Source organism: Abramis brama (genome assembly GCF_963993115.1).
Source record: "Abramis brama genome assembly, chromosome: 19".
Taxonomy (NCBI): domain Eukaryota; kingdom Metazoa; phylum Chordata; class Actinopteri; order Cypriniformes; family Leuciscidae; genus Abramis; species Abramis brama.
The window spans coordinates 8,469,697-8,492,361 of NC_139981.1; the positions used below are offsets into that span (position 1 = coordinate 8,469,697).

Genomic DNA, 22,665 nt, shown 5'->3' on the forward strand with positions numbered 1-22,665 from the left:
TTACAAGCTTCCGTATGTTGGTAAAGTAAGGTATGACTAATAATTTATTGACCATTTATGTTTAATGTCTCATGAAACTTGAAATTATTTGTATTACAACTTTAAAAACTTTATTTTTCATCTTTAAAAGTTGCCTATGAAATGTTAATTTTACTGTAGCTGGACACATAAATGCGTAAACAGGACAGTGTGTAAAAAAAACGTCACTGAAGCTTTAACAAGTCATACATAAAAGACCATTTGAAAGTAAAACAGGATCCTACATTGAGTCAGAGCTTTGAAGCATAACATACATTCACACTTTGCAACAGCTTTTAAACACGAATGCTCATCTGGAATACGAAACATTCAAGTACTTTTAACTCACAGAGACAGCAGCACATTGGCTGTGATGTATCAACAAGGCTTTTTAAACCTTTTAAGCAAATAAGCACCTGGTTGCGCTGTAAACACAGATCAGGCTGTACCTGTACCACTGCACGCCTGAGGCAAATGTTCATTTACATCGAATCTTCACACAACTTAAGCCAGACTCAGTGGCCCAGAGTGTCTTTTGGAGTTCTGTTTTTGGTAATGTCAATACAATTATACTGTAGATTTTGTAGATTTTAGGGTTTCTGTAACTTGCAATGTGAGACGATAATTAGTTTATGGCTGGTTTGAATGAATAAATATTTTACTCTGGATTAACCTACAATGTTAGATTGTCTCAATATGCTAATTAGATCAATCTGGTGATATGATTACGAGATCTGGTTGTTAAGTTGTCCAGGGTATTTCTCAAACTTCTTCTCAGCCTCCTCACTGAAAGCATCACCTGAAATGAAGACATGGAAAAATAAATCTTTCAGTATTTGACATTCAATGGGAACACTTTGACAATATTCAGAACCATATCACACTACCATATTCTCTTACTATTTTCAATGCATAATCTATATTGTTACAAGAGTACACACTTGAACTGGAATTGATATCAACCACAATCTTTTTCTTGAATCATTATTTCATCAGACTGCCAAGAAAGTTTGTCAAAATGCGAAATAACAGTTTAATTCCAAGATGATAAAGAGACAACACTCTCTGAATTACATACGATGTTATTGCATCACGTGAGGTCACGTGACATGAATGTAGAACACTACTGTATTAAAAAAATAAAAAAATAATTCTGTTTCTTATCCTACTTTTAAAAGTATATATTGAAAAGAATTCAGTAAGTAGTAAGCGACAGTAGTATTCGCTTCCAAACATAGACATTTTCTAGTAATTTTGAGGCTTTGTTTGTATTCGTTTCTCACCAATATGGCAATTATGGACCCAGATCCTGTGGCCATCATATTTGCAGTTACATTTCATGGCATTGTTAGTGAAATCACTCTCAGCAACCTCATAGTTAGGATTTATGACAACCTAGGAGAAAAAGCAAGCAAAAACAAGTCTGGATACTCTTGAATCAATAAAAGATGAGTTGGGACAACATTGGGACAATGATCTGCACCCATTTTCTGACCTGAAGGATATAATTTCCTGGTTTGACATCAGTAATGTCGATCCACTGGCAATCAATGTCATGGCGATACAAATCCCAGCATCCCACTGTGATGCCCTGCTCACCAAAGTTAGCACACTCATATCTCTTGGAAACACCTAGAATTAACACAGATGTTTAATCGCTGATAATGTGTCTAAATAAACAGCTGACTGTAAATGGTGTTTTTGGATGAGTGTGATTTACCCTCTTCACAATCAGTGTCCTCCAGGCAGAAGCTGGCTTTGTGTCCTTCTGCCACTTTAGTGCCATTGGCAGACATCAGGTCATAGTGTGTGAAGATGTCCATACTGTGATAATGCCTGTGGAGTAACATACACACATATCAAACATATATAAACTTGTATATCCATATCCCATCAGAACTGACTGAAAAGAAACCAGCTAGAAAAGCAGTGGGTGTTGTGTTGTCCGTCAATTTAACCCACACTTGATTGCTAAACTGCTTGAAACACTTAATAAACAATTCATTTTGGTGAAACATTAAATGCAAAGTCAATTAGCTGTTTCTTCGTCTAATTGATTTGACAAAAAGTATTTGAAATGATGTTTTTGGTTATTTGTTTTTTTTTTGGATCGCAATTACTAGTCTGTTGCAGCGCTTAAAAGAAGTGTGATAAACCCATTTTACTCTCACAAAGGTTTGAGAACCAGACATAAAAAGGCAGAGGCTATTTACACCAATTACAAATAGCCTATTGATACATACTATTTACATTTTGTACAAATGTTAGATACTATTTATACTTGGTTGTAACAGATCAGTGTGCAAATAGTCACATCAAGGAAATCTTTTCATTTTGTGTCTGCGGCTAATTTTGAACAAAAAAAATATGTGGGTAAAATTTACCCCAAACACAAAGGGAGGAACACATTTTTTTAACACAATAGGAGTTTATAATTTCTCATTTGTGATATTTTTAATCTCTGACATGTTATAATAGTGGTTTTCTGTTTTTCCATGAATCCTTAGTTGTTTTTGTTTTTTTGTGTGTGTTGATTTAGCCAAATTTTTTCTTGTTTTCTTGTTTCTGCCACGGAATTAAAAATAGAAAAGGTAATAGCAATTTTTATTTCACAATATAGATATATCCTCGCAATTGCAAGTTATAAAGTCAGAATTGTGCAATTAAAAGTCGCAATTACCCTTTTTATTATTTTATTCTGTGGTAGAAACAATCTTTCATACAAATTGCATGGAACCAATGGGGGGTCAGTTTGACCAGCAACACAAAAGGCGTACCCAGATGTTCAACACAACATGAATAACAATTATTTTTACTCTACTGAAAAAAGACATTTTAACAGTACGGTTACCCGTGACATGCGTGCCACACCCACGAGTGACGACCAGCCTTGGGCCTGAAGTCAGCTCGTCCGATGTTGTGTATCTGAGAGGAGAAGCGGAGCAGGCGGCGATGACCGTAAGGCCAGTTAGCTTTAGCAGCGCTCTTGGACAGACAGTCCTCCTCTGCTGCACAGTACAGCATGTGTAACGGCCGGTCCTCTATATACGTCGTCTGCTGCACTAATGGTGAGTTCAGCACTAGATCTGATGCAGCTGGGGAAATAAACTTGTACATATCAAGATCAAGCTAAAACATGAAAACTCTGTAATAGCATGCAGGCAATTTAAAACGAAAGTTCAAAGATGAAAATAAATATATATTTTTGGTCCAGGAATTTGATTTAGAGTTTTGTTTCTATTTTTATGGCATTGCATGTTGGAAACTGAACTGGATTTCTGAGGTTTTGATGTCTGAACAAACAGTTCAACAGTTAAGAAAATGATATGTTGTCTCATTTATACATAATCCAGACAGGTGTAAGTCATTTAAAGTCAAGCCTTTGCCATGTGAGGTTCACTAATGACAGCCTAGTGCTCAGAGAAAGATAAACAAGACTGACCACAGCTTTTAGGTCTAGCATCAGCAGCAGACTGACCGCTTCAGAGGTGAGAATTCCAGTCATCCATAAAAAATATAATGACTGAATGTACTACTCTAAAACTAGATTCTGAAAATGACATTGCTTTTATACAACAGTTCCATAAACCATAAGTCTATACTGAGTAACCTACATTTTAGACACAATATTGCCAATCACTTAGTCTATTTTTGTGCGTTTCCGAGCAACACGCAGTAGTGGTGTTTCGATCCTATAATGAATCAGGGTTTTTAAACAAATTAGTTGAGAAAATGATTCTGATTCAGTGACTGTAGTCAAAATGACATACTATGCAAAATCGCATACTAAGTAGGTACTATATTTAATTAAGAACCTACTTGGAGGCTGTTAATAAAAGTATGTTTTATGTAGTATGAATGTATGTAGAATGAATGAACTCTGACGTACGTTTGACATTTGACAAGTTACTTTTTAGTTGTGTTACTTCATTGCTATTCACAAATCCTCTCCCATGGCCTCATGGGATAGTAAATTGTCCATAAGATGCGCACTATAGAATCTTGCCAGCAGTAGGTCATCCGGGTACTTTTCGCCTACTGTTTTATGAATACAATGAATTCGGAAATACTACTCTTTTCCCCCTACTATATAGTAGGGAAGTAGGCATATTCGGACTCAGAGAGTCACTGAATTATTCAGTGTTGCTGAATGAACCAGTTGAATAAATGATTCAATGACTCACTTATAAAGACAGTCACCTACTGGTTTAACAATGTAACCTGCAGAAAGAGTCACTGAAAAATATTATACCACACCAAAGAAAGACAGTCTGTCTGTAAATCACAAAGACAGATGTACTAAAATGAGTAAAAAGTCCTGGTGCATTTGGTCTAATTACTAAAAATAATAACATCAGCTGCTCAGCCAATCAAATTCGAGGACCTTTTAAATGGGTCACTTTGTTTCCGTGTGTGCATGTGATTACTCACTTTCTGAGCAGATAACTCCTGCTGAGAATCGTGCAGTTGCTTTCTGGCAGTTGACCGTTCTGTGGTGTTGGCACTGGCTTAGAGACATCTCATCTCCTGTACATTTCACTCCGCTCATAACCATCTCTGTCACGTTACTGCTATCCCAATACCATGTTTCCTTAGCAAACACGCATCAAAACAAACAAACAGACACAGACAGACGGTGATAAGTGGTTTACTATGAAGAGAATGAAAATCCAAAACAGACCTACATGGTAAACATGCCATTTTCAAATATCATTTTCATAACTATTTGAAGATTGTACTGTTGAGTACTGTACCTTTTATACTCAAGAAAAAATTACAACAACTGTGTGAATTTCACGAAAACACGACCAAGTCACTTTACATCAAAATAAAAAAAGTTTTTTTTGTTGCATAATGGTAATAAGAATTTATGGGAAATGTGCTTAATTGTCATAAAAATAATGTCACAAATTGGTTATAAATATGTATTTTTTATAACTTATTTCTTTTAGGGTAAACATGACCAGGTCACACTTAATCTCAAAATTAAAACAACAAATTAAAAGAAAGAAAGAAAAATAAATTATTTATTTATTTATTTATTACGGTAATGATAATTTTGGGGGAAATGTGCTTAACTGTCATGAAAATAATGTCACAATGGAAAAAATATCTTGGTCCTTAAAATAAATAATGTAATGTAAAATAATGTAATTTCCTTATTTCAGGGAAAAATATGATTAGGTCATCCTTCACTCTAAAAAAAAAAAAAAAAAAAAAAAATTATCCTTAAGAAAAGATTATTTATTTATTTATTTATTTATTGCATTACGGTAATGAGAATTTGCGGTGTGGAGGGGAGGGGGCTTGGGTTGTGGAATGTGCTCAGTTGTTATGAAAATAAATGTCACAATGCAAAAAATCGAGGTCCTAAAATATAATTTCAATTAGGCTATTTCTTTTATTTGGGGTAAAATATGACCCAGACATGTGGGCCAAATTCACAAGACAAAAACAGGGCAAAGCATCCAAACCGTCATTGGCTGTTCTAGTCTATACAGTTGTCACAAAAGTGTTCAACTCATTTTCCTGAAAAATTTAAATAAAATAAAATAAAAATAATACAAGAAACATCTTATTCCTAATCATTCATGTTGCTTAAAACAACATTCCTGGTGAAGGAAAACAGCTGCTTCTGCGTCAGCATGTGTGTATGTCATGTACTCACTGTAATAGCATGCATGCTGAACCCCAGCCCTAGCTGCCTGCATGCCACCATGGCCTCTTTGGTGGTCCAGCCCTCACTGCATACACTGCCCCAACGCTGCCCCACCCGCACCTCCACTCGCCCTTCATATTGTGAGCGCCCACCCGACAGACGCACCTGAAATCACAACCTACGCAACGTCAAACACACTCATTTCTTACCACGCTCACCAATCTGGCTCCTGCCATTCAATGCTAACCCACATACCAAGACAGACGTCCCTGCTGAGAAGACCAAGAGCCTCATTTATAAAACACAGAATTTCATCTGAACCGAAATTCCCGGGATTTAATCCCTTCAAAAGTGAGGAACAAATTGGAATTTATAAAGGCAAAAACTAAAAAAAAAAAAAAATTCTTATGCATATGCCAACTGAAGAGCAAGCGTACAAATTGTTTGACCATGTATATACCAGTAATCAAAATAATCCAACATTGTTTACTAAATTGTGAGATAAATGAGACAATCACAATATGCTTTAATTAATTAAGTCATTTCTCAGCCATCTCTCTTTCTACAGTCTTTCTACAAATGCTTGCTCATCCCCCATCATGAGCGGACACGCCCCCTATTGCTGATTGGCTAAAAGAGTGTTATGGTGTTTCGTAGATTGGTTCAATCCACTTTGTTTTTTTCTCCTATTTACATAGCCATGGATATATATAAATGCAATATTTTTTTCAGCACAGAATTTTTTTTGTTTAGGTGTTGATTTAAATTTTCAACAGCGTTTCTCAGAAATCATTTATTGCCCCTTTAATGATAATTGTTTGGGTCTCTGTGTTATTTCATAAATCCTTCATAGGAACATTTCGGAAATTGTCGTTCATTCACATTTAGGATCATTCTATGCATGTCTTTATAAAGGAGGCCTTAGTATAGAACAGCATGGCTGGTTAGTACTAGTTTGGTGCTGGTCTAGCTAGTGTAACCAAGTTGTTCATTAGCAAATTGTGGTGACCGATCTTTTCAGCAGGGTTTTTTCCTTCTGTCTCTGTACAACATGCACTGACTGTGTTTTCATGTGGTTTTCAAAGTTCAAGGCTTTGAATATGTACGAGGGAGTGTGTAAGCCAGCACCATCTGATTTTTTTCGATGGTAGCAGGAAGTTCAAGGCATTGTTAGCATGCAAGTGTGTGTTGCTGTTACTGTTAGCATCCTACTTGTAGACCATGGTTGGCGTACCCGAGGCCCAGCTGCCTGCACACAACCATGGCCTCCTCAGTGCCCCAGCCTTCTCCACAGATCAGGCCCCAGCGCAACGTCCCGTTGGCCTCAGTATATAACACCTCCACACGGCCCTCATAGCGAGATCGGCCCCCTAAGATGCGCACCTGAGCAGGGCACAACCAGGGACAAGGGGTAAGAGGGATTTTAGGGGAGACTGGGGCTAATTGTCACACTTTTTACTCTAGTGAATATTTCTCAGGTTGTATTTTTGTTTGTTTATTTGTTTTTTTCAGCAGCCATTACTCCAGTCTTGTCACATGATCCTTCAGAAATCATTGTAATATGCTGATTTGCTGCTCAAGACACATTTATTATTATTATTATCAAAGTTTAAAATAGAGCTGCTTAATATTTTTGTGGAAACCATGATACCCTTTTTTTAAAGGATTCTTTGATGAATAAAAAGTTCAAAAGGACAGAATTTATATGAAGTAGATATGTTTTGTAACATTAGAAATGTCTTTACTGTCACTTTTGATCAATTGTATTAAGTAATTGATCTGCTTGCTGAATGAAAGTATTAATATAAAAAAATGAATGTGGTTCCAAACAGCTTTTTTGTTTTTTTAAATTAATTAAAAAATTATCTGCATATCTGATATCTGAATTTTAATTTGACAGACATAATTCATAAAAAATTTGTTTTGGTGTAATTGGACCATATATATAAGATAAATCAGCTGAGTGAATTATTCAGTGACTCACTCATAAAGACATGCTATGGGAAACAACATACTAAGTATATATATATAGTGTGACAACTATCCCCGGTGACCATTGCATGCATAAAGGAGGTTTTCTAGCAGTAGGGGCATAATGGTTAAGGTGTGTTGCATCTGTTGAGATCATAATCGTAAATCGCAACAGATGATTAATTACAGTAATTGTCTCTTGAGACAGACAATGATACCCAACACTCCAGTCATCCATTTTGAGTCAAAATGAATATTAAGCATAACATCATTCATTCATTTGATCATTGCTGTGTTCTCCTTGAATTGAGAAACAAGCAATAGATGCAAGTGGGTGTAATATACAGTTTCTTAAAATGCCATAAAATAAATTTATTTTGATATAACAAATACACAACTAAAAGAAAAAAGGTTATGAGTATGAGTATATGTGTGTTGCTCTGACCGTCTTCTCATAGCCCATATATGGGACATTACAGCGGACTGAAGCATCTTCAGTGTGTTTGCAGTCCTCAGCAGTGATGTTTTTATAGCGGCAGTTCCACAGAGAGCGCTCATGACCTGTGCACTGCACCTCATTCATATGGATAGGCCCCAACCCTGAGAGAAAACACAGAAGCAAATGCATAGTAAAATGTCAAATTCATACCAACATAGCTAAAACAAATATAAAAGTGTGTAACTAACAACTTTATCCATGTAAAACAGTGACCCTAAAAAGTATTAAAACACATAGGTCACAATTAAAAATGTATGAATGTCGCTACAATGCAAAATACATTTCCAAATGAAAGGCTGGACAAAATGGATGTCCACAAATCCATGCGCTTTTAAGCTGTTACGCCCGGCGCAGATTAAAGAAATCAATGCTTTAGTTACACGATTTAAAACTAGCATAGCTATATAGGAGACTGGTTTGCCAGGGACGATGGTCAGTTATAGTTTCCTGGTCATTATCAGATTGTAGCAACTGACCAATCAGAATGAAATATTCCAGGCAGTAGGGTAATAAATGAGGGCATTTATATTATTCAGTGATGGGTTGTTATCTCTGATGACCTCAGAGATGAGAGTCCAAGTCACTGATCAGGTAATAAGGCATTCCGTGCATTCCATTGCTGCAGACAAAAAAAACTCTGTATCACATTTGGTTACTCCTTTGCATTCTTACCTTGTCCCATGCGGGCTCCTGTGAGGGCTTCTTTGGCAGAGCCGAAGCCCAATTCTCTGCATACGACGCTGGCAGAGAGCAGGTTCCAGCGATCATCACAAACCGTCCCCCATTCACTGCCCTTCAACACCTCGACACGGCCCTCACCATGTTTCGCTCCACCCTTCAGGCGTACAGTAGACTGATGAGAGAGAGAGGAAGAAAGTTTCAAATGAACAGTAACCACAGCGCTAATGAAATACATGTAAAAGTGAGTCTTTTGCATGTATCATATACAAGAACACACTTTACCTGCATCTTGAGTTTCTTCCTCATGGCAGTGCTCTGAGCGTAAAGTGGACCAGGTACACAGCTGACCACAGCAGGCATTCCTCCAGGGCACGACTCTGTGGCATTGCCATTGTTAAACTCTAGAGGACATGCAGCCAAGTGCACTTCTGTGCCTAAGCATGCCACTGAATGAACCAGGAAGCGATTCTTCTGCCGCTCAGCATACAGCCTGAGAGAGGATAAGTGAAATACACACTTACCATGTTTACATGCACATCCTTTTCAGATTAAGGTCAGGTAAAGCCTTTATTCTGATAAAGATGTTTACACACTCAACCGCTACAGCAATATTCTTGAGTAGTCACACATTTTTTCTCTGATTTTTTAAATTGAAATATTGGAGATGCTTTTTTTGCTGCATTATATTAATTTTGGACAGTATATTTAATAAACTTATCTCATTCTCATTCATGTCCTTAACAATGACATACAACAGCACAACAGAATTGCATAATGTACACTACCATTCAGAGGTTTGGGGTCGGTACAATTGTTTCTGCTAACCAAGGCTGCATTTATTTGATCAAAATAGTGCAGTAAAATCAGTAATATTGTGAAATATTCAAGTTTAAAATTCTCCATTCTCCATTCTTCAGTGTCACATGATCCTTCTGAAATCATTCTAATATGCTGATTTGGAGCTCAAGAAACATTTATTATTATTATTATCAATGTTAAAAACAGTTTAAAATTTCAAAAGAACAGCATTTATTTTAAATACAAATCTTTTGTAACTTTGGTAAGCCTTGACATCATGTCAACAGATGGGGTAATTAAAATAACACTGTTATGATAGTTTGGGCCTATATTTGAGACTATATACTATAGATCTGGCTATGTGAGACTATAGTTTGAATTAATCCCTTTTCTTTGCATTAAACACTGACATTACAGTACAGAATGGCTCTTTCGGCATTATCCTGAACATTGTATAAGCAGCATTCGCTTCATGTATCATTGAACAGAAGAGGCTCTCGGGAGCAGGCAGAAACGTCATATCCTTTTGATTTTCCCGGTAAAAACGTCCCGAGTCCTTCACATTAAAATCAGTCTTCAGGCTTTTATAGACAACCTAGGATTTCAGGGAAGATCTCATTTTTTAAGTTTTGTTACAAGCTGTTCATACATTGGCAATCAAAAAATATTTTTTTTACATATAGCCCCTTTAATGTGCAATTTCTGAAATACATCTTTGACTCCAAACCTTTGATTGGCAGACTTGTATGTCTACATATTTTTTATTCCACAAGGCTTCTCTATCTTTTAACCAATTATTCGTTATAATTCGTTAGAGGTTTTGTTTAGGCTGCAGAATCACCTGTAATGCAGCCTTTCTGACTGGCAACACATTTAGATTTAGAGAACAAAAGAAAAGGTTAGAAAGGTCTGAGACACGAAGGCATTGTACTGTATGTTTCCCCTTTTTACCAAGGTTACCTTTTATCTGCAGCTGATTTGCCCGGTTTAGGCTTAGAGCTAGTTTTAGTGATAGCCTTAGCTTTGGGCCCCTGCCTGTAATGCAAACATCCATTAAGCATTCAGAAACACTAAAATGTCCACTGCAACATCCAGCATGCATGTGCACACATATGCATACCAGCTGCATGGAAAAGAAGGCGATGAGATTTTATTAATTTTTTTTTTTTTTTAAAGATTTAACAAGATGCAGTGCGTCACAAGTTATTTGGCATATAATTACGTTAGGTGACAGAAACAGAAACTTCGTAAAATGAGAACTACAAAATACCACATCAATTAAAAAAAATGTTAGAGGTGATTTAACGTTCCCATGACTGTTATATACACATTGAAACAAGCACATTAGAAGCGCACATATCTGAGGTGAACGTGCAGTAAGCAGAAGAAGGGATTTGTGTTAGTATTATTATAAGGGATTCTGTTTCAAGATATCTCCCACGAAAGCTTTAACTCTTACACAAGCACAGTCTCATCTCAAAACTATGTGAGTAAAACTAACAGATGGTAATAAGTTCTTCATGGGGAAATGTTACGTCCACCACTCTCTCAGATATACACTGACTCACTCACTCACTCACTCACACACACACACACACACACCCTACTGAGAGAGCAAATCAACACAACTCAATCACAAAATAGGATAACTGACTAAAGCACGCATTAGATTGAAGTTAGTTAGAGGATGACAAACACTAATAGTGCTGCGTGTAAGATCACTACTAAAGCCACGATATGTGCTTCAGTCTTCTAGGGAAAGAAAACTACTGGTTTCTTTCCCTCAGATGGTACCTGGCCGCTGTTACTTTAACTTTAGCTTTTGGCTCAGCAGATCTCTTTCTGAGATGCCTGTTGAAAACAGGGAAATGGGGTCAAGCACACATACACACTGACTACTGTATCTTTCTTTCTCTTTGTCCACTTCAGGCTGTTTGAGATAGGAAAGGTTGTGTAGCATCTGCATCTGCATCACCATAACACTTACTTGATAGAAATGGTCATACTATTGTGAAAAAGAAGTCTGCTCATTTGTATTGAATGTGCTTTTGTAGTGTGCTTCAAAGTGTAAAATTAAAAAAAAAATGTACTTGCAGATAATATAATATTAATGAAATAAAAGGCCACTTAAGTGTACTTAAAGAGAGTATACGTTCACTGTTTCTTAACGCACTTTTAAAAATTGCACTTTGTAATGGTCAAATTAAAAGTTTTACTTTAAAGTACATTCTAAATCATTAAGTTTTAATAATCTTTTTCATGCTTTAAAGATGTCAACTTATGAAATTTTTTTCGGATTCTGATTTCCTGAGGTTATGGAAACCTCATTAGTCACAGTGTGCCATTGATTCAGGAATGTGGGGTCAGTAACGGTGCGTACGTGCCGTAGGGAGACAGGTTGAGAAATGAAACCTTCATGTTGTCTATAAAACAACACATGGGAAATAAATGCAGACAGTCGTCCAGTGGAGGCACACAGACATCCTCTAAGCTTCTACTCATTATAAAATCTTCACTGGTTGTCTTGTCTAAGTCTAGGTCTGGAAACTAAATTCATATGTGTTTTACAAAGGGCTTATTCCTGTAAGTGGAATATTCTTGTAACATTCCACTGGATTTGGGGGATGAGACCCCAGTGTGCTTTCTACTAATTAGTGTGCATGAATGCTGTGCATCTATGCAATAGTTTCCTTCTTCACGTGTTTGTCTGTGGTTTAAACTGTGTGTATGCTGCTAGGCAAAACTGCATTTCACGGATGACTGAGAAAGTAAACATAATTTCCTCTCACATTGGCAAAACAGCCACAGTATAGTGAGATGCCACACACACAAACACACACAAGACATATGAATACACAAATGCTCTAAGTCTTAAAAGAGCAATATTCATCTATGTAAAAATGGTTTTAGTAGGGTTTTTTTTTTTTTTACCAATGTTTCCATGGCCAATCACAATCCTGATGGATAAAATTCCCGCCTTATCTTCAACATGTCATCAACACTCACTTGTAGAAGCTCTTGTTGACCTTCTTCTCATGGGGGAATCCCATCATGCCACAAACCACTCGAGAATTTTTGGGTGTCCAACCATTATCGCAGATCTGAGCCCACCCGTCCTTATTCTTGACTTCCACCACTCCCTCGGTGACCGGCATCCGTTTAGTTGCCATGGTAAACACAGGACGCAAACGGACCTCCTCCACTTTATTCTCATCTACCTGCACCTGAGAGAGACGCACAATGCAAAGAATAGAATCTATGTGGACAGTCAAACCAGAACAGAGTGAAGAAGCATGTGAGAAAGCAGTGCTTGGAGTGCTTCCTGCATGTTAGATCAGGGTTATTGTTTACTAAACCTAAAACTATTAAAAAAAAAAAATGTTAATTGAAATGAAGCTGAAATAAAATAAAATATGACTATAAGATGATAGACTAAAAATTGTAAATGTTGCCTTGGCAACTAACTTAAACAAGTTAAAGTTGAAGCACTAAGATTTAAAAAGTAACTTTCCCCAACACTGGTGTAGGGTCCTTTACCTCTATAACATTGGAGTCCACGTATCCCGGCAGTCTCTCATCTTTACAGATCACTCCAGCGTCCTCATCATGAGTGCAGTCACTGTTGCCCCAGCCACGAGACTTACACACCGACACACTCCTTTCACTGCCACTGCACTGCACATTGTCAAGCCAAATCTTCCCTGAAACAAACACAAACTCTCTGAGCACATACCAGGCATGCAGATATCGCTTTATATCTAGTCTGAGTGAATGTGCGAATGAGAGCAGGCACATTTACCTGTGCCCTTCCCATACTTGGCGCTGTGTGCCCAGCCCGTGGCGGACACAAAGCCAAGCTGGCGACAGAGGACATGAGCATTGGCCAGTGAGAAGTCATCATCACAGATGGTCCCCCACTCGTCTTTGTAAAACACCTCAATTCGCCCCTCATTGTGTTTCCTGGGGAAACCAGACAGCCGGAACTTCAGAGTCTCTGGCCCCTGTGCCGTCAGAGGGGTCGGTGTGGGGCTTGAGCGTACTGGCGGTGGGGTTTGGGCAAAGCATGATTGAATCCAAGCATTATGTACGAAGACAACAATGTGTAGCAACCACTGACACGGCTCCATGTGTGGCTCTACAGCAGAGAATAAAAACAAAGAGGGGAAACACAGTTACTGTTGTGTGAGTGCGACTATGTTTGGATTTGTTTACTATCATGTGTACAAAATTGTCCACACAGAACATGTTCCAGCTCACTGTTAAATTTATATTGCATGCTGGTCACTTCTACAGCAAATTCGATGAGACAGGATGAAGCTAATTAAACCTGGGATTATGTCTGGGTCACATTTCACTGCAAAATCGTATATTACTTAAAGACAATTTAAGTCACCATGAAATCATAATGATTTATAATAACTTATTTGGAACAAAAATGTGTCTTAGAAATGACTTCTTGAGATTCACCCACAGATCAAAGATTTAGCATGTCTCCCGAATTCCCAACACACCCTGGGGTACCCGGTGTATTGTAGAAAAAGTGGGTAGGAAACTGACAATTACTGCTTTTGACACACACATATTCTAGTCAACATAAACTTGTACTCAATACTTTCGTGTACAAGTACCTATTTTGATATTTTGAACACCATAAGCTGTTTCAGGGTTTACAAAAAAGGTACATGAATTAAAAACCTGGCTTGAACAAGCTGTAAATGTCATTTTGTGGATTCAAAGCAGAATTTTTACATTTAGCAATAAAACACACCAAAATGTAATACAGCAGTATACAGCACTCTCCTTTGATTCAGTAGCCAGTATTTCCAGCTGGTATAAAGGAAGCAATAAAACATTTAATTGAGCCATCCACTTACTGCATGTGTGAATGACACGACGAGGTTCATCTTATAGTGTTTGTAGACAGAATAGTTTAAATCCTTTGTATATAGTACAACATTGGACTGAAAATTGTGATGATGATATAACAGCCCCTCACCAGTGCGGTTATGGGATTTCACTAATGTAACAACAGCTTAACAGACAAGTCACTCTGGAGCCTGTAGGCCACAGAGGAATGTAACAGACCCATTACCCAAACACATGCCCTTCAACTGTCAGCTTTGGGACTAGACAGCATCTTTGCATTACCTTCATTTGAATATCAAGTAAGCCATAACACAAACTTAAATCCATATAAAAACTTCACTAACTCTATGGCCTTTACATGCAGATCCTCATATAAAGGTGATTCCCTAATATTTCCTTTAAATATAGCCACTTTTGTTCCAGTGAACTTTAAGAAAATAGACTCTTAAAACTCACTTTTCAATTAGCTTTACTTAATTTGGGCACACTTTATATTAGGTGGTCTTAACTATACCATTTGATACAACTATGTAGCTACATGTTGATGCATTGTAATTACATTAAAAGTACTTGCATTTAATTAGCATTTGTAGATACACTTTACCTCTTACTGTAACCCCTAATATAACCCTATACCTTTACTCCCCCTATACCTTTACTCCCAAATATAACCATACATCAAACTCATTAGAAGTAAATGTGGGAATTTTCCAGAACAACATGTAGTTGCACAGTAAATCCACAGTCTTGTAGGTCTTTATTGTTAGTACATTGTAGTTAAGGCCACCTAATATAAAGTGTGACCATTAACAATGTCACACAGTTGGGGGAATGTATCCAATAGGAATTCTTTCATTTCTGTTATGAACATTTTCACCACGGTGTCATTTCCGCCACATCTTTAATTACGTACAATGGAAATGACGGTGAAGGAAATCAAAATGTAGCCTAAACATTTTTGGGAATAAAATGGCAAACTCATTTGTTTTGCAATGGGAATTTCGTAGCTAGCATTTATGTATGGTATACACACTCTAAAATGTTCATACTTGCATAATTTGTCAACATGAAAGCTTGACTGGATATGAAATACAAATAAACTATTCTGTTCACAAGAGATATTTACCTTTATTTTACATCAATGTCTCGTATTTCCTTTGTCAATTTTGTAATAAAGTACTAATGCTGATCCACATAGCCTATTCAATCTTTATAAGACAAGTCATATTAGTAATTTTAAGAATGTTACATGTGCAAAACGTGTCAAAGCATGTCAAAGTTGAATAGACAAACGACTTTTCCTACCGTGGATGGATCCAATTATACAAGGTAGTAAAGAACTGGCGCGCAATTGAAAACAGATTTTCGGTAGCTCAGGAACACATGATACCCAAGCACATGAAATTATAATGGTATTTCAACTGTAATCATATTTAAATCAAACTGACACAATTAAGTACACGATTTTAAATCATGTCATCTGTAAACATCAAGTTGAAATGCTTACATAAACAATTGTGCTGAGGTAGCGGCGAGACTCAGCCAGATGTGGATCCCATAGTATGAGGAGATTAAAGGGGTAAGTAAGTGGACCAATTTACTACTTAACATAAAGTTCCTAAACATAAAATACAAATGTTTATATATTAATTTATAGTGACCCCAAATCTAGTTCAGGTCTTAAACAACGTCTCTGCGCAAAGAAAGGACCGTTGAACACTGCTGTCCATTCTTAAGCAATACAAGCGGATGAGGAGAAAATAAACTTCCGTTACAGTATTCTTTAAAACATATATAAGTATGCATAGGCAGCCTATATAGTTAAAAATGCATTGACATCTTTTATTGACAAAACTAAGATTAAAAGTCTAGTGTAGGCTACTTGGCGTCCAGCTGCTTTTTCTCAGATGATCAAACACGCTATTCAACAGTAGCCTAACGTTAGGCTATTTGACACTTGTTTACAAAAGAGTAAACTTTTGTGACTTTGCAATACTCACAGACGAATAAAAAAGGCAGACCATTTTCATTTTTCCCTTACCTCAAGGTAGTCGGTTTCTTCCCACACAATCTTAGCACCGTTTCAAGCGGTTTGTATTTATGCACAGAACCTGAAAAGCATCCAGAAAAGAATGGGATACCTGTTTCAGGAGCGAAAACTTGTATGAAGCAAAGAAAGGCACCTAATGAGCGGTGATAAATGACTGTAATGGGAGTGAATTGCCAGCTGGACAATCGTGCGGGTGGGAGGGAGGGAGAGAGAGAGAGAGAGAGAGAGAGAGAGATGGGAAAGACGGGGCACAGGGGGAGCAGGAGGGAGAGGTGGAGCTGACTCGTGGACGACTTCACTCGAATGAAAAAGGGGCAGGATTTATTTGAGGAAAAACACATAGCCCTTTCACAGTTCAGGAAAAGATTTTCCTACTGTCCACATAACGGAACGTTCTTCTGGTCAGACACGTTTTACGTTTGTAAAATTGCATGGAGGGATTTTGATCTTCGTGAAATTTAAATCAAATGCGTAATTGTTTAAATAAAAATAAAAAAAAATCACATGTTGCTAGTAATAGGTTAACATTTTACAATAACGTTTCATTTGTTAACATTAGTTAACTATATGAACAATGAGAAATTCTCACTCCTAAAAAGCATTCATTAATCTTAGTTTAAAATTTCAGCTTTTACTAATACATTATTAAAATCAAAAGTTGTATCTGTAAATATTATTTGATGGACCTGAGCTAACATGAGCTAACAATGAACAGTTTATTTTGAACTAACAAATAAACACTGTAACAAATGTATTACTCACTGTAAAGTGTTACCAGTAATAAATTCGATTTAAATGTTTCTTCCTGTCAAAAGCATGAAGAAGCCTAATTATATTGTGATTTACATCTTTTATTACAAAGAAAATGTACAATCATTTGGATTAAAAAAAAGTACATTTTGTTGTAGAACACAATACGCAAGGCATAATATTTACTGATGTAGGAACAAACTGCCTATTACTTGTACAGACATGAGCAATCAAGCAAGTAATATACAAAAGACTATGAGACGGTAACAGAGCACATGTTGGTTTTGTGTTGTTTCATACAATGTTACAGCAACAGGGACACCAAAATTATTCCAAAGGTAAAAAAAAAAAACGATACGTCAGGCTCTCATCTTTGAAGAGGAGAATTATCCATATTGTAATATTTTTTGTTAACCTCCCTAATAATTGGTCAAAGTTTTGCCTGGTCCCTTTCTCTCTAATAGTTTTTTATGCAAAATGCTGTCGAGCAACACACACAACACAGCACATAATATGAGCTACGTATATCCATGACATTCTGATTCTGAACAGTTATAAAATAACTGTTTTCATAACCAGACCTCTACAGCAATTATATTTATTAATTTTGCATTTACGTTGCATCAGTTAAATAAATAATAGAGAAAAAAAGGTTTTGAGTAAACGGCTGCTTGATGCAAAATCAATCCATAACCATTAATGGTATAAAATGATAGCTGACACATTTCAGTATATAAAAAGTGTTGCAACTTTTATAGATAAAGCTATAGATCAAATCTTATTGCTTTATTCTCATATCAGCTGTTGATTTTGACATACCATAATATAAGACGTTGAAAAAGTTTAAAGGGTTTAACATTTTTAAAGCTTGCAGCAATTCCTAAAACTAGTATTGCCATGCGGTTTATCCTGATTGTTTGACCTGAATGTGTAATATTATTATAGTGACTATAATATATTTGGTATGTGGTAGATGACAGGGCTTGGTCTTTATAGTTGAGGACATGGTCTGATATTTGAAGGCAACTTTGGTCTGTTTGCATAAATGTCTTTTGTTAAAAGACATGAACTAAGATTGATTATTAGATCAGAACGGGTTTGTTAATTCCAAAAGTGCACCAACCGCACCAAAATATCCCTGAAAAACAAAAATAAAATGGTTATGAGTGATTTGTTTAGATATTGTTTGAGCTTTGGATGTATCATACAGACTCGCACACACCTCATGTCGAAGGAAAAGGGCTTTGAGTTGTCCTTTGCTCCAGTAGTCCAAAGCATAAGCGAGCAGCTTCATGGATAACGTGTTCACTCGCAGAAAGTTCCCAACAAACACCACTCTTTCAATGTTCTAAATAGAAGAAACTCATGATAAGCATTCATCCTGAAAATGCAATTTTGTTTTAAGAGAAGTTTCCAACGAGTTGATTGGCCCCTGGTCTCTCATAGCCCTGTACAATGCTGCTTGATCCAGATTTCACAAGGCAGCACCGTAAAGAGGCTGACAGACAAGGGCAAGGACAACATAATAGCGATTTATAGTGTGGGTGTACATGTGTACCTCGTTAAGTGCACACATGCGCGTGATTGAGCCAATGTTGTTTGTGATGGTGATAAGTGTTGCTCTAGCCAGATCCTCCTTTGAGACTGAGGCTCTCTTCTCCTTACACATCATGTTCCCAAAGCTACAAAAAAACATACAATACATACACATTATATTGATTATATGTGTCATAACAGAAACATTTTTAAATTATAACAGTATCACATAATGAATAACGTTGTAATTGTTCGCCATATAGGCCTACATGTATTAGTAGTATACACTCTTAAAAATAAAGATACTTTATTGGCATCTATGGTTCCATGAAGAACATTTAAAGGGGTGGTATAATGCCCCTTTTTACAATATGTAAAATAAGTCTCTGTTGTCCCCAGAGAGTGTATGTGAAGTTTTAGATCAAAATACCCCACAGATAATTTTGTACAGCATATTAAAGTTGTCCCTTCAACAGCTTGTGTGTGTCAGCAGCAGACAAGCACTAAAATGTCAGAAACTGTTCTGCTTTTTATGTTTAAACTGGAGTCGGACAATGATGGAGAGACTCAAGAAGAAGTGACAAGAGGACGTTTCTGATTGGTTAGTTGATGAATTTATGTTGCTGATTTGGACTAAACCGCTCAATTCATATGGATTAGTTTTACAATCTCTTTATGAACTTTATGAAGCGACAAAGTGGTAGTTGTGTAGCTGTCAATGGAGGGACAGAAATATCTCTGATTTCATTGAAAATATCTTAATTTGTGTTTTGAGATGAACAAAAGACTTACAGGTTTGGAACAACATGAGAGTGAGTAATTGATGACAATTTTTTTCATTTTTGGGTGAACTAACCCTTTAACATAAAAAAAAATATAACAAATGCCCTCAAATGCTTGAACTGTAGTGTATATGCCTGTACCTGGAGGCAACAGCCCATCCTGGCAAGCCAAATCGCTCATAGTCACCACCGTAGATGTCCCTGACTAGTTTATCTACACGTGTACTTTCCCCTTCAGTGGCCATTGCCAATGCCTCCTCAAAGGTGGAGCATCCAGTCAACAGACAACACAGCCCTAGAAATGTACCACCACCAAGACTGGAGAAAAAAATTACCATAGCTTTACAGTAAAAATCCATTTTTATTTTGTTATACTGTTTTGTTAAACTTATTAGGAAATGAAAGCAAAATTATAAAGCCATGACCGACCTGGTTCCAGTGACACGCTTGTAGTTGTCTTTGGAGTATACAGCCAATATGCTGACACCTGAGCCAATGTTGACAAGCAGCAAAGGATAGGGGTTCTCCAGGTTGTATGCCCTCTGCTCGCAACGGTCAGGTTCTGTTGGGTGCTCAAAATAGTAACATTCGGATAGACCGCTTGAGACCACCGAGTCAATATACAGAACCCCCTTTATCAGACAGTCCAGCTCATCTAGCTTCAACAGCTGCAGATTGGCCATCTAAGAGAACAGAGAGCACAGTGAGCCATTTAGTTAAACAGATTGCATAGATGAGGTCAAAGTGAAACAACATGAGCTTGGACATACTGTACGGAAGTTATCCTCGTATTTAAATGCACCACCTCCAGTGGCACAGAGGGTGGTGTGCAGACTGGAGAAGTGCTTGTCTCGGCCCATCTGCAGGAAGGTAGGCAGCTCGTGCGTAGGAAAGCGAATGAAGTGTAGGCTGCCCTTGCGACCCCAAAGGGATAGGTCAGTCAGCTCCAGGTGGACATCTCGAATACCTGTTTTGCCGTAGGCGGTGTGTGAGGTGAGGTAGTGACGGATGCTTTTCAGACTCTCCACCTCCTCCTGCTCTTCTTCTGCTGTAATGTCTTTGGGCTCAAAGTAGACCAGCTTCACCAGTGTGCCACCAATGTCCATGCCAAACCATGGGAAAGCTGGGGACCAATGACAGGTAAGTGATTTGAGTACCTTGTGCATTTTCTAAACACATTTTCTGCAAGTAAACAATAATACAAATTAAAGCTTATTTAAGCTTTTTTTTTTTTTTTTTTTAATAAATTGTAGTTAATGATTAACTTATATTTCTCCTAAATTAAGTACAAATATTGGTTATTCGTACAATCACTTGGGCAGGGTTGAATGGTGGCACTTGACAATGTCAACACTGCAATGAGTAAAATTGCCAAATTTATTAAAATTAAATATTAGTTTAATAGGTTATTATTAAAATTATTGTAATTGTATCATAATATCAAAACGTCTGAGATGGCAGATGCACAAATATATATATATATATATGAAGAGTTCAGATCCAAAAGCCTCTAAGTGCCATCTGAAATTTTCTTCTAGAATGATCATTTTTATCAAGCTCGTATATTTAAGTTCAGTAATTTCACTTAAATGACAATTAATAGGTAATTGTCATTGCCATTTCAGTGAAATTATTGAACTTAAATATACAAGTTTGATAAAAATGATCATTCTAGAAGAAAATTTCAGTTGGCACTTAGAGGCTTTTGCATCTGAACTCTTCATATATATATATATATATATATATATATATATATATATATATATATATATATATAGATAGATAGATAGATAGATAGATAGATAGATAGATAGATAGATAGATAGACACACACTACACTCAAATGGCCTCCACAGGCACCAGATCTCAGTCCAATAGAGCATCTCTGGGATGTGGTGGAACAGGAGATTTGCATCATGGATGTACAGCCGACAAATCTGCAGTAACTGTGTGATGCTATCATATCAAGGCAGTTCTGAAGGCAAAAAGGGAGTCCAACCCAGTACTAGCAAGATGTACCTAATAAAGTGGCCAATGTGTATGTGTGAATATACTGTGTATATGTATACTTAATGCACAATTTTACTTTAGTGTTGAGTCGCCACTTATTGTCCAATAGCCTATAAAATACCTAAAAAAATCTAGTTAAGAACCATTTGCTTATTAGCCTAAATTCATCAACTGGAAATTAGACTGTATCAATTCCTTGTGCAAATATTCTGAATTGTGTTAACTGTTACGTTTATTTCTAAATCCAATTATACATCATCTATAATTTAAACAATATTTAATTCCAGAACTAGTGCTTATTTTGTTTATGTAGATTACAAGGAACCTCCGATTTAAAAAATAAATAAAAATTCTAGCAAGTGTTAATCGATGTTAATTGTGAGCGTACAAAATTGAAAAACTTGGCTATCAAATATCTGACTACAGGTTTTATTAATTTATATTCGACATCTTTATCACTGTGATGTGAGCATGAACTCCGTTAACCCCGTTACTTATCGCCATAACACAAGATGGTTCACCTACGCGGCCTGTTCTTTTTCAGCGAATCGAGCCTCAGCATCGCCGGCGTCGATTTTGACATCCGCTGCTCTATGGGTGCACTGCCACCGGCCGCTGCACTGTCTGCTCCCGGTGTAGCAATTATGCTACATGTCGTCTCCGTCTTTGATCGAGGCAGCTTGAGCGCTGTCGATTCTTCCTCTTGCTCCTCGGCACATCCCTCGCCGTCACAGTTAAAGCCGTTCAGCTCCATTATGTCGTTTGACAAAAATCTCTACATCGATTGTCAAGCAGAAAAATAACCGTTAACACATATAAATGAATTGTCATTATTTCATTTTGTTATTTAGGTCGATATAGAAAATGTTTACGTCGCTGTGTTTACAACACAGTTAGTCGAGTCACCAATGAATGCGCTTCTCCTGTCAACTGAAATCGCATCGAGCCAATCAAGTTCTCAGTCTACATTGGCGATCAGTTCTCTTCATCACCAGCAGATGGCGCGCTTCACAATAACAACACTACTACACGCATCATCGAGTCA

The 22,665-nt window shown here is 37.0% G+C and overlaps 2 protein-coding genes across 4 annotated transcripts; both read right to left on the bottom strand.

Annotated features, from left to right (window-relative positions):
* Nucleotides 1-19: 19 nt before the first annotated feature.
* loxl3b (lysyl oxidase-like 3b) lies at nt 20-16,731 on the bottom strand. Of its 2 annotated transcripts, XM_084092402.1 has the most exons (17): nt 16,534-16,731; nt 13,426-13,761; nt 13,164-13,327; nt 12,633-12,850; nt 11,421-11,477; nt 10,587-10,661; nt 9,111-9,318; nt 8,820-9,000; nt 8,094-8,248; nt 6,890-7,060; nt 5,687-5,842; nt 4,450-4,609; nt 2,870-3,113; nt 1,739-1,854; nt 1,514-1,650; nt 1,302-1,413; nt 46-817 (listed from the first exon to the last, which is right to left on the bottom strand). In XM_084092402.1, the coding sequence occupies exons 2-17, from the start codon at nt 13,751-13,753 to the stop codon at nt 744-746; spliced, it is 2,556 nt and encodes an 851-aa protein (XP_083948528.1). In that variant the 5' UTR covers nt 13,754-13,761; nt 16,534-16,731; the 3' UTR covers nt 46-743. The 2 variants fall into 2 exon arrangements, with proteins under 2 accessions (XP_083948527.1, XP_083948528.1); XM_084092401.1 differs by lacking the exons at nt 5,687-5,842; nt 10,587-10,661; nt 11,421-11,477 and having other exon boundaries at nt 20-817.
* A 643-nt stretch (nt 16,732-17,374) lies between these two features.
* Nucleotides 17,375-22,555, bottom strand: pank2 (pantothenate kinase 2). Of its 2 annotated transcripts, none has more exons than XM_084092416.1 (7): nt 22,146-22,555; nt 20,381-20,733; nt 20,040-20,293; nt 19,752-19,928; nt 18,851-18,974; nt 18,515-18,640; nt 17,375-18,430 (listed from the first exon to the last, which is right to left on the bottom strand). In XM_084092416.1, the coding sequence occupies exons 1-7, from the start codon at nt 22,372-22,374 to the stop codon at nt 18,380-18,382; spliced, it is 1,314 nt and encodes a 437-aa protein (XP_083948542.1). In that variant the 5' UTR covers nt 22,375-22,555; the 3' UTR covers nt 17,375-18,379. The 2 variants fall into 2 exon arrangements, with proteins under 2 accessions (XP_083948542.1, XP_083948543.1); XM_084092417.1 differs by having other exon boundaries at nt 22,142-22,524.
* Between the last annotated feature and the right edge of the window lie 110 nt (nt 22,556-22,665).